Source organism: Ilyonectria robusta (assembly GCF_021365365.1).
Source record: "Ilyonectria robusta strain PMI_751 chromosome Unknown BGZ61scaffold_21, whole genome shotgun sequence".
NCBI lineage: Eukaryota > Fungi > Ascomycota > Sordariomycetes > Hypocreales > Nectriaceae > Ilyonectria > Ilyonectria robusta.
In genome coordinates, this window is record NW_025764455.1 from 188,800 (window position 1) to 201,159 (window position 12,360).

General features: G+C 54.4%; 3 protein-coding genes across 3 annotated transcripts; 1 reads left to right on the forward strand and 2 right to left on the reverse strand.

Annotated features, from left to right (window-relative positions):
- Nucleotides 1-793: 793 nt before the first annotated feature.
- Nucleotides 794-4,372, reverse strand: BGZ61DRAFT_362089 (uncharacterized protein; the record flags this gene model as incomplete). The annotated part of the gene is made up of 1 exon (XM_046241335.1): nucleotides 794-4,372. The coding sequence occupies one exon, from the start codon at nucleotides 4,370-4,372 to the stop codon at nucleotides 794-796; it is 3,579 nt and encodes a 1,192-aa protein (XP_046099553.1).
- Nucleotides 4,373-7,431: 3,059 nt separating this feature from the next.
- Nucleotides 7,432-8,289, forward strand: BGZ61DRAFT_482255 (uncharacterized protein; the record flags this gene model as incomplete). The annotated part of the gene is made up of 1 exon (XM_046249374.1): nucleotides 7,432-8,289. One exon carries the CDS (start codon nucleotides 7,432-7,434, stop codon nucleotides 8,287-8,289), a length of 858 nt encoding a protein of 285 aa, XP_046099554.1.
- A 2,576-nt stretch (nucleotides 8,290-10,865) lies between these two features.
- On the reverse strand, nucleotides 10,866-12,008 carry BGZ61DRAFT_361964 (uncharacterized protein; the record flags this gene model as incomplete). Its single annotated transcript, XM_046241318.1, has 1 exon — nucleotides 10,866-12,008. One exon carries the CDS (start codon nucleotides 12,006-12,008, stop codon nucleotides 10,866-10,868), a length of 1,143 nt encoding a protein of 380 aa, XP_046099555.1.
- Between the last annotated feature and the right edge of the window lie 352 nt (nucleotides 12,009-12,360).

Genomic DNA, 12,360 nt, shown 5'->3' on the forward strand with positions numbered 1-12,360 from the left:
CAGACATCATCTCATTATGTCTTCAGTAAAAGCATTGCTTCGACGTTTGTGTTACATCAAGTGATATACTTTTCCTTGAGGCTGCCGATGTTGTGTGACTCGAGCACGATCGATCTAACAAAGATTGGCTACCCTTTCATGCAAGCCAGTTCTGCATGCAAGCTCAGTGACATACAGCTCACAGAAGCAAAAAAATGGTAAAGAGAGAATGACCTCCCGTCTTCTTTCTTTTTGTCTACCGACCAAGGATATATAACACAACCACCCAGCCAAAGCAGTAATCCAACCACTCCATCTATCTACCTGCAATAATGCAAAAGGGTATTTTCTTCCAGTCCCCTTTGCCCCTGTCCAAAAAGCCACACACCCGCCTCCGTTGAAACCTGATAGATATGCAAACACACGCACTTTTCACTCCCCCAACAAGAACCCGTATCTGTACGTTGCGAACCACCTCTACCGCAATAGCACCGACAACACCTGGTCTATTGCAAGATCGACGTCCATCCAAAGGGAGAAATCCAAGAAGCAGAAAAGGGTAAGAATAGAAGTAAAGAGTCAAGATGCACAAATGAAACGTCTCACATATAAGAATGAAGCTGCTGGCCATCGTGGCCATCCAACCGTCTCCTACTTCTGGCATCCATGAAAAATGAGAGATATGGGCCGTGTAAACATGAAGAGAAGAGAGTAGGTGAGTCATCATTATGTCATGAGGGAAAGGCCGTCTCGATCCATCACAGGCACGCATGGTGCCTGTTCTAGTTTGGGTTGTCGTGATCACTTCGAGCGCTCATTTCTGGTTTTTATCCGGGCTCTCGCCGCGGCCGCCTATCCGCATGATGCCACTGAGAATCGTCCGACCGACGCGGCCGTTCTTAGCCCTGATCGCATTGCTGGCACTGGCGCTGGCATGTCGCAGGCCACCATGCCTGCGGCTCTCTGCGTCTTTGACCTTGCCGCGGTGTTTCTCCTTGCTTCGTCGCCGATGACGTACTTCTTCCGCGATATCGCTGCCGGAGCTTCCTGGTGGAGGTTCGTATATGTCGTTCCAAGCCGAAGACGAGCCAGCGTACGAGATAGACAGAGAATCTACCATGGAAGCCTGCTCAAGGGTATCGGCGATTTCGTCGGTAGGCGTGTACGCCGCGTCATTGGCCCGATAGGACTCAACCTTGGCAAGACAGGCGTCGGCACGATACTGCAAGGCGAAGCACAAGTCGTCGAATTGCACAAGGTCATCATCCACCTCGCCTTTCTTGTCCTCAATCGGCTTTGCATCAACCCATAGCTTTACCAGACCAGCAAAGTTCCTTGTGTCGTCAACTAGGTACGGCAGACTTGGGAAGCCCTCCTTGGCAGTGGGACTAAGGCGCCCCAGGATTGTGACTGGAGTGCTATAGCCGGCGGGGACCATGTTGGCGCTACGGTCGGCAGGGATACTGCACACCTGGTCGATATAATCGCGGATGGACTGCCGTTGAACATTCAAAAACCTATTCATGGGCTCCATCCACTCCTCCCGCTTGCCAAATGTCGACAGATTGGCAAGCTTCTGTAGTGCCTTGGCGATGAGGGTAAAGGTCCGTTGAGCACGAGGCCGAGGATGATCGCGCAAGAGGTTAAAAAGCTTTGGTGACAGGATGGCAGGGCAGATGAAGCGGAGGAAAAGGAAGCCGGATACGGAGGTATAAGTCACGGTGCGGAGGAAGTCGCCGTAGCGGTCCTCGGCCACAGCCCGAATATACTTGAGGATGTGTCGCAGCTCTGGAGGGAGTCGGGCAGCCGAACTGGCGATGCATTTCCATATCTCAGTCGTCAAGTGGATCAGCATGCTCCAGTGGTGGTCGAGATCCGACCCGTGAGGAACCTTGCTCGGGTCAACCTCACAGTCTGGGTTTATCTCGTTGATCTCGAAGATCTTCTCTTGCAGAATATCTTCCAGATACTCCTTACCCAATCGGCGCATGTGAAACTCGAGGGCTTGAGTCAAAAGAGAGTTGCCACGGAAGAGTAGATTTGCCTCCCCAGCCAAGGACTTGCCGATGTCTCTCACAATCAGTTCGCGATCAGTGCCCGAGTCGATTGTATCATTTGACTTGAGACGGCTGCTGAATCGGTACTTCTTGATCGAAGTTTGGTTCCCAATACCGTCAATTTCATCCTCAACCAGTGCCATCAACCAGTCACCAGCGGACCCGGATACCTGGAAGATATTCAAAAACAGCTCAGAGAGGCGACGCAGGTGCCCTGGCAACACAGACGCAATCTGGTTCGTTAGACCGGCAGGGAAGCGATGCAGAAGATCTGAAAGGGGCCGATACTCCCTGGATAGAAGCACAACATGCTCCTCGTGAGTCACCTTGATCAGCATTTGGCCAAACGACTGCCCCTTCTCGTCCAATACCTGGAGCCAATCCTCGGTTTCGCCTTGATCCTGGAGTTCAAGAGATATGTCGACGGTGCCAACAATACACTCTTGTAGGTTTCGAGTCTTGGGTAGCCCAACAGATGCCTGGAGCAGGTTGCTCGAGCTCTCCAAGTTACCCTCCACTCGCTTCAAGACGACAGACAGAAGAGGTGTCGATGGCGGAAGATCGGTAAACTCGCATTCCTCTCGCCAAAATGGATTTTTCGTTCCTGTCTTGGTTGTCGATCTCGCCCTGACCTCGCCATCAAGGATGACCTCGGCCAGGTAGTTTCCAACGAGGGGATCCGGCTCTAACCTCCCTGCCCCCCTTTCTGCAATGCTGTTTTCGAGGCCTGGCGGTTTCCCCTTGAGCTTGGCTTCTGTCACTCGAACATTGATCGTCTTTTCGAGGCGGAACACTTCTCCGTCGTACTCGTTTTCGATGTTCTCAATCTCCAAGATTTCCGAGTTGTTGGGGTCGTCAAGCCTGTACATGTCCGGTACCGCAAACGCTCGTAGCAAGACAAGCCAGACTTCGAAATGGATCCGAGTATCAAGCGCGAGGTAGACTGGTCTGAAGATGGAAAGGTGTGTTGATGCTGATGCGTAGATGGGGAAGATGGCGATGCAGTACTCTTCATCGAGAACGGTCCGATCGAGTTGCTGGACAGCGCATCGTGAGAGTTGGGAGAGTTCGATAATTGACAAAACGGATACATCATTTTCCGTCAACAGCTTGAACTCCCCGTTGTCCTGCAGGATGCAAGAGACTCTCCTCCATGATGTGGTTGGTGATCGTAGATCTCTCGTCGAAGGCCGCTTCACAATGGCCCTAGGGGAACCGGCCAAGCCCTTGTCCCATAACATCACCTTGCCAACCTTGATAATATTTGTAGGTTTTGGTTTGTCATTGGAATGCCCGTGTCTTTTTAGTTCCGGCCTGGACAGCGCTGGGCTTGCTGGCTTTCCGTTGGTCAGCTTGACACCCGTCGGCCGGAGCTGCTGCCAGCAAAGCAACGCTGCCAACCACAAGTCGAACTCTTCGGCGACCAGCGGACATATTAGAATTTCCACAGGAGGCTGAATGCAGACCAACTCCAGGCACTCTTTCGTTTGTTCAGGGTAGTCGACTGGGAGCACCCTGCAACCCCGCAAGTCGGACACGAGTGTGATGTGGAATGGGCCGTTCTGGCCCGAATCAAACATGAGGCATCCCTTCTCTTCTTCGATGTAGGCTACACCGGTGTGCCAAGGCCCTCCGGACTCGCCCTGGTACTCGATCTCGCCGCGCATTCTGCCACATAAGGTCCTCATCAGTAGCAACACCTTGTTTGCATCATCAGTCGCAATTGGTAACGGAAGTGAGTCGACTGTCGGTGGGGGAGAGATGAGGGGCGATGTAGGGCGGGACGATTGCCGCTTCATGAGGCGTCTACTAGAACTCTTCTTGTCTTTGGGCGTGGTGATGGGTTCTCGTATGGAGACAGGCGAGTGAAAGGATAATGTGTCCAGTGATGCACTGGGTTTCGGTTCATCAGATGGATGCTGTGAACCCGAGGAGCTGACGCTGCCCACGCGGTGACGCTCACTAGTGGGTGGCACGCTCCGCTGGGCCAGCATGGAGGCATCCATGGTTCGGGTTCTCGGTCGCATACTTCCACTGGTGTGTCGCAGGTGTTGAGGAGGGCTCGAGTCGCCGCTCTCGTAGGACTCGGAGAAGACCTCGTTGAATACCATGCCTTGGCGGCGGGCAGGTCCACCGGGGATGGAGCGCGGTGAGCTCTGCTGTGAGTTGGCACCTCGGTGGGGTTCACCAGGGTTGCCCGGTACCGTAGGGTCGGTCAGGTCGGGGGTAACGGCGCGGATGGTGCCGGAAGGGTTGAGTGTAGCCCTGAAGGCGGCCCTCAGGTTGGATGCGCTGGAGCGCTCCATGTTGGGGTCGCGCTGGACGGTGAGGGGCATCGATGGGTTGTGGGCAGCGGAATCGGTACCGTTGGGTTGTAGATGGGCTTGTCCGTCCATGTATCGCGATGGCAGGCCTATGCCATTCTTCGTCTATGAGCACATACACGCTGTGGTTCGTCCCGCATTGAAGGCGTCGTCAAGTGAGGGGACAGCAGCAGGTGGCGGCACCTTGGAGCTGCGGAGTCCCTCGAGGCGTAGAAGTTGCAGTGGGTTCGCCGCTGTAGTCGCCGTGGCCGTGATTCCCGCGGATGTCGTCGTCAAAGAGGAGGGACCGGGGCCGTGGCCGTTCGGTGGCCGCAGGTGTTTGTGGTGGAAGTCGACGTCAAAAGGCCCAATCCCCAATCACCGACTGCGGCTGCGGGGATGGTTTAGTCTCGGCAGGAACTCGTTGGCTGGAGCGAAGGTGCGGGCCTGGCAGCTCAGCATACTCAATCTGTAGCGGCAGAAAAAAAAACGGGCGCAACGGCAGTTTCGATAGGCACCAGACGAGCGATTCGCAGCGGCGACAACGGGCTCTCAGACTATGCCGTTGTTGACGGGAAAGCGAGAGGAGGGGGAGAAGTTGAAGGTTGCGTGAGGTGCGGTGTAGATGTAGGTGTATGGCAGATGAAGCCGATGGAGTAAAGCCAGCCGGAAAGTGCCAAAGTGGCGACACACACAACAACCTAGTTGCCAGGAACCTTAGGCGCTGTAATAAGGTACCTTAAATTCCCTTCGAGAGCTGAGGAAGGCAGGTACCGCAGGTAATTGTGTGCGGCACGCGGCACACGATCCACCGGGATTGCAACGACCCTGGACGCTGAGCCACGAGTGTCTCTGTTGCGATTGGCCTCGAGCTCAGTTCCGTTGACGACTAGGAGCGAGCCAGGAACCAGGAGCCGGGTTGTTAGCAGGATGGCATCGTTTTGCACGCACACGCACACGCACACGCAGAGGTACACAGGCACACAGGTTCGGTGCAGCAGAAACGGCAGGGGGGGTTGGTTGAGAGGTTACTGGGTGAATCAAATATGTCCCTTTCGTCCCGTCTGAGAGCCGGTGTGGGGGGTTTTCAAACCTGGCCCAGGTCTGTGCCGATCAAAAAAGCACCACGGCGCAGATGAAAGGCGGATGGAATGATGCAGATGCAGATGCGGATGCAGGGCCGCCGGCGGGCTGCGTGCGGGTTGCGGGCGTGGTGGCCGTCAACCAGGGTTTCCCGCGCTGTGTGTTGCACCGTGTTCGTCGCAGAAAGAGTGTCGACGGGAGGAATAGCAAGTGAGGGTTTCACAGGGATTTTGCAGAGGTACTGCAAGTATGTAGGTACGTAGCACTAGAAGTCAAGGAACCGTAATTTGGTTACGAGGCCATCATCACTGCAATGCCAGGACCCGGAGGAGTGGAAGTGGAGAAGAGGAGCGACGAGGAACAGCCTTGAATCGGCACGACAAGTGGAGAGCTTTCCAGGGCTCTCTCCCATGCCCCCATAACCCACCATAACCCACTGGCCCCAACAAGCCCTCAAAGCCCCCCGCTCCCTTGGCCCTTAGCCCTTGGCCCTTGGCCCTACTAGAAGCCTACCACTTACGTAGCACGTAGCACGTCTGGCGAGCCCCAGGAAGCCCCAAAGGCTATGAAGAGCTTGGACGAAAGCCCGCCGGCTCGACTTTAGTGCTTGGTGGAGCCAATGGAGCTTCCGCCGCTACCTCTGGGCCAGCAGCCGCTAAGACGAGCCCTGAAGCAGAAGGTTCCTGCCTACGAGTTCTAGACGGAGCTACCCGTGCCTGACTTCCGCCCGTAGTAGGGACCAACTCTAGTAGGAGAGATAGCCGCCCGCAACGGCACGGGTTGTGAGGCCCGCACGCCAAGCCGTACCTAGACACCTAGACGAGAGATGTCGAGGACAAGACAAGGCTGCCGTCACGACCATGTCTGGAATATCTCGGTTTCATACAATATCGGGTCAGGTACCCTCCATCCCTAGCCTTGCTGTTTCCCAGCACTTCCAATCCTTCCAGGGGGTGATCGCCTGTCTCTGCGCGACAGTCGGTTCTCTTTTACGGGGTTCCGAGCCAGGGGCCAGGGGACGTCAGGGCGCACCCAGCGATCCAATCTCAACGTCGCCGGGGCCGGGATGATCTCCAGGTGTCGTGTGGTCTGTGGCACTGTTTAACCTCGAACCGAAAACACTAGAAGCGTCCTCGGCTGGGACCTGGAAATGCGGGAATAAATGATAAAGAGGAAAGCAAGAGTTGAAATGAGGCAAGCCGACATGGGAATCTTCCCGGAGACCCAGCACCGCGCTCGCATCATAGGTCATGCCCTCTGCACCTGGCGTGATATTGCGCCGGCTCCCCCAATCCAACAGGACTAACAACCCTTTCGTACAGTAGTCGATCGAGCTATCACCTGACCCTCGACACAAGCTACTGTACGTCCCTCGCACACCAGACGCCGTTTCCATCATCGTTCCACGAGCCAACCTGAGCCAACCCACTAAACCAGCCCGCTGACACGGGATCCTCGCTCCCCCTTAGCTCAGGACCCTCCTTACAGGCCGCCAGTCCTCCGTAGTGTCGGTGCGCAATGACTTCCCCACCGTCTAGCCAGCTAGACTTTGACGTTAGGTGTGATGGTGGCCAACCATTACTTATTGCTGGCGAGCCAGACGGAGATTTGGGTTGCTAATTGAGCGGGATAAGCAGCGGGCGCGAGTGGGTGGCGTGTCCAGGTTGTGTCTTCCGTCTAGAGTGGGGGTGTAATGTTGGAAATAGCATCCGGTTATTAGAGTCTACGAAGTACGTACGGAGTAGTACAATGCTGGGCATGCCAATACTCAGGATAGCGGTTGATGGATGGGTGATGGGTAAAGCTCATGAGCAGCACGTAAACAGAGGAACTTTAGGAATTGTAAAATAGATTTATCACCAGATTTGCAGTGAGTGCACCTAAATCGCTCTTCCAAGCGGAGCCGCCTCTTTTTTTTTTCTCCTCCATCTCCATCTTACACCTCCATCAATGCCATTCAGCCTGCTTGTTAGCTCACTTTATCACACACACACACACACACACACACAATGGCTCAGCCCACTGAATCGGATATCCTGGCCGCCCTTGCCAGATACCGTACACATATTGCCGAGGTCACCCACCGCGCTATGCTGAGGATACTTCCAGTGGTGGAAGAAGCCCGTCTAAAAAAGACCTACTCTAGGGTGACGATCGAAGAAGAAGAGGAACGGCGCTTTAAATATCTTAGCCGCCTCATCGCCTTGCCTGAGGGTAATACTCAGCCGCCCATTAAGCGTCCGTATGACGTCCTTGAGCACTGGGACCTTATTTCAAGTCAAGTCTCCCTCGATGGTACGACGGTGAATGCCGACCCAGAATGGCGGGCCGCCAAGCGCGAGATGTATCGATCGGCCATCCTCGAGGGTCTCGGACATCTCGAGTGTCCTACTGGACAGTGGACGTTGCCTCCCGATTTTGAGATCCTGATGCAGCACGTTGACGGCCTTGAGGGGCATGGCTGGTCCATGCTTCGTGATGTATCGGAGCGCCTTATTTTCTGGGTAGGCTGGGGATCAGAGGGTGTCTTAGAGACTTATGAATCGATTCAGCAGAGGGTTATGACAGGAGAGGCCATCCTTGATGAGATGGGGTATGATGAGACGGATGAGTATGATGAGATGCGTGATTATGATATAGCAGGGGGATGGCTGTCTGGTGAGGGAGGTGAGTCTGGTGTCTATGTGATTTACAGTCGGCTTAAGGACGAGAGCGAAGGTTGGTCTTGGCGCTATGTGGCTGCACAGGGCCAGTTTGGCACGGAGATCTTTGATAATATTGTAGCTGTCCTGGATTGGTACAAGGGGGAATGTGAGCCCGTTGATATTGAGCTTAAGATCAACGCAAAAGATGTCTTTGCCCCTTGATCTATAAGACAATAAAAGGGCATGCATTGCAGGAAGCCGGCATAAGTCAGGTATTCAAACTAGCGGGCGTTGCGCAACCGCATGGCAGCGGGGACGGTGACATGTCCAAGATTTTCCCGTAAGACCTCATTGCTGATGCTGATACCGCTGAATCTTCCCAGATAAGCTTTCCCAGGCTGCGAGAAGCCTCCACCAGCAACGAAGTCTGGCCAAGTCAAGCACCCCAGCTTATCCAGCGGACGGATACTACATACTACGTACTCGGTAAACCAGGCCTACGTAATTAACCCAGGCCCTGGCGAATTCTTTCGACGAACAAGGGCGGGGAAAGGCCCCAAGACGGCACATCGGCCATGATGAAGAAGCCAAAGAAGCTTCTGCGGCCGCTGAGGACCCCAAACTCCTAGTCCCATCCGGTTGCGCATTTCCGGAAGCCCCAACGGTGCTAGTTTCAATCACTCACATCTCACACTCTCCGCCTGACGAGCGTCAGCAGATGACAAAAAGCAAATAGCGAGAAGAAGAAAAAAGGTGACAGTTCATTCATGTTCCCTCTGCACGCCTGCTGACGGGTTGTGATTGCTGCGGCTCTTTGGTTTGTTCTTGCATCTCACGATAACTTATGGACCCGAGTGAATGGCGATCCCCAGAGCTTCATACCCAGCTCGCTGGAGACGTGTTGGCTCCTCGCCGCAATCCCACCGTGTTTTAATTCTCCGTCCCACTTTCCACGTGCGCCCAGTCGAGCCAGAATTTTGACACCTGTGGCCGCGTCCCCGTGGGAGGAGCAGCCATGTGCCAACGGCTTAGCGGACCAGTATCTCCAGGGCAGGGGGTTGCATCTTGGCCGTGTTTGCTTTTTATTAGAGGGTAAATTACTTACTTTTTCCATGATGTCCTGTTCCCGGTTTTGAACACAATCCAGCCCGCAAATCCCTGGATCTGTGTGTGATATTGTATGACGGAGGTGCATGGGCTGTCGTGCTTAGTACCGTCTGCAAGGGGACCGGCCGGCAACCATGTTTGATGGTCTGTACGCAGTAGGCGCGGTATTGGCAACCCCAGGCGATAGAAACAAGGTCGAGCAGGGGATGTACTTATAAATCCTTAGCTTTAGCCTTCTTCCTAGCCGTGGCAAATGTTTCCGTCTGGTCTTTTAGAACAGGGATCCTGCTCCATGTCTGGGCATTCATTCGTGGCCTTGCTTGTGGGGGAGCTCCTGGACAATTACCCCGTCGCCTGGCCCAGCAAGACGCACACCGCACATCATTGCTGGCATGACTATCTCATCAACGACTGATTCCCTTGCTCGTGCCTATGTCGACATCCTCATGCGAAACACCTTTTGTTCCACAACTTCTAGACTCCCGCGTACTGTACCCCGTACTATCTGCCTTCTCATACACCGTGAACCACGATTAAATTTCATCCATCCTATCATCTTCGTCTCATCCTGGGCCAGTCTCGGTTCACGTCCCTGCATGTCTTAATTAGTCGTCCGTCTACTGAGACTCTAAATCCTGTCATTCATCTCATTCCCTCGCTCGTGAATGCTAACCCGGGGACCGCAGACACTGGGCTGGGTGTCAAGACTCAAATGTGTCCTGATGCGCAGGGACTATGAATACAGGCTCCAGGGCCCTTTAGTGGTCTCGCCCTTGACTCGAGACGAGGTCCCTCCCAATCTCGGCAACGCCCAAGACTCAAACCCCAGTCCCGGCCGGAAGACCATTCGGGGATTCGCGCACGCCCGCGGATCCACCGGCGACAATGCTCTTCGAGGCATCATGCAGACGTGTCTGACTTTGCTTGGAGTTTTTTTTCCTCTGAAATTGTCAAAAGTCTGAGACTACTGCACCCTACTGCACCACAGGGTGGGCCAACCTGTGCTCCGCGGCCCTTCTGTGCCACTCGTCTCAGTACCCGCTTATCGCGCCGACGCCGACACCGACGCCGACGCCGACTCCGTGCAGTTAATGTGAGAGATGCGAAACCGAACGTTGTCTTTGTAAACGGAGAATTGGTATTCGTACTAGTTTCCGCAACAAGGGATCCCTTGATGTGATATCCTTCATGCGCCACAAATCACAACTTAGTCGTTCTTGTCTTGTGCTCCTTGCCTGCGCCTTGCTTTATCTCCGCTGCTCCCGACTTATAAAAACGCGTTCGGAAATATCAATCATCCATACCACCCGATCTCCCATGAATCTTCTCTGGCGACATTAGAAATGGATTTAGGGAACAAGATAAGACAGCAAACCAAAAAGAAATGCTGACTTTCACGAGGAGATAACTTCAGCTTCCAAAAGTGACAAAAACAGACAATAAATTGTGCTTGATCCCCGAAGCGCACGTAAAACAGCTTTGACGCCAGTAAACTTGTCTTCCAACTCCGAATTACCAAATTCCAGAGTCCCCCGTGCTCAAACCCTTGTCAAAATATGACCCAATATGAGGTGCATTGTGAATGAAGTGAAGTAAATCGAAGTGAAGTGAACAGCCAATATAAATATTGTCTTTGCCGTATGGTCATCGTTCTTTCTGCCGTGGGATTCATGCCATCTCACACTATTCCCTCAGCGGAGAATCGATGACTCGATCGGGCTTGTAGGGATACTTCGGACATTGCTGAGATCGGCACTACCTGTCCGTCTCAAGGCCTGGCTCATGGTCTCAATGTTAAGATCACCACCAGGGACGCTGATGTTGAGGTTGGTAATGCTCGTCGGGCTACCCAGGGGTTTACGGCGGGGGCTCAGCTCGAGGCCCTTCATGCTCCCTGGGTTGCTTGTGGGAGGGCTGGTTTCGGGTCCCTGGCTTGACACGGGTGATCGGATGGGTGAGGGTGATCGGTTTACTGCCGCAGGGAGAGATGTAAGCCCTACCAGATGGATGCTGTCGCGGGATCCAGGAACTGCTGAATGAGACCCATGCTCGGCTTGTACGACATCGGCAAACGAGATGAAGGATAATCGACGAACGTCAGAGGAGTCCAGGGACCCATAGTTGGAGGCATTATCGGTCAAGCCAGTATCTCGATCAGCAAAAGAAGCGAGTTCTGCGGCCCATTCGCTAGCCGTTTGGTCGTACTGGTTGATCGTCACAGCGGCGGGCTGATGCGAGCTGTGCGTCACAATCTCTACCGTGTCCGGGTCAAGCTCCCGGTTTGTGATGGCCTCAGAAGCATCATCGAGAACCGAGGGGATATAGTTTTCGGTCTGAATATGTGTGGGGATCGCCGGGGAATTGGGGCTCAGGATAGTGCTTTCCTGGACATCGCGCTCGAAAATCTGCGAGGTGGCAGGCGATGAAAGGCGTGGGGAGCCGCTGAACCCGCGGCTGGGGGACGAGGGCAAGACGAATGATTGCTCTCCTTGGGTGGCCCAGGTTGAAGACTGAGTAGCAGAGAGCTTCGACGCATCGCGGGACAGGGTAGGCGGGCTTGTGGTGGCCGAGTTTGAGTTTGGCGGCGACTGCGATCGAGTATCGGATTTCGAGGCGTCCGTAGACTTCTTGGTGGTGGGGGTCTTCTTCTTCCCGAATCCGAACAAGCTACGCTTCTTGCTTTTCGCTTCCTTCTTGGAATCCTCTGTAAGGCTGTCTTCGTCGTCCATGAAGTCACTAGCTCGTGGGGTCGCATTGTTCAACCGCTCCTCGGCCAGGATGGCCTCGGCGTATCGGCCACCCGGGGCGACAGTTGTTGGTTCGGCGAAACTCATGATGAGGGTCAGGGTGGATGGCTACTGGATTCGGTAGCAGCTGCCTTTTTCGAGGACGGATGGAGGAGAGGGAAGCCGGAGGTTTGAGTAGTAGTTTTCTGGGAGCGAGCCAAGCTGTTAGTCACCGTGCCCTCGGAATGAAGTTGGCATGGAAGCGAGACGAAGCCAGGTCATCAGCAGGGCTGGGCTGGACCAAAAAGCAAGGCGGCGGGGAGGGAAATAAAAATATCACAGCCAGGGCGTGCAACACGGTTCGCCGTGCATGACCGGCCGCTATTCGCTGCCGCCCTTGGAAGGGGAGACATTGAAGCTGGAAGTGGGCAATATTGAACACAGCACATACCTGGGACTG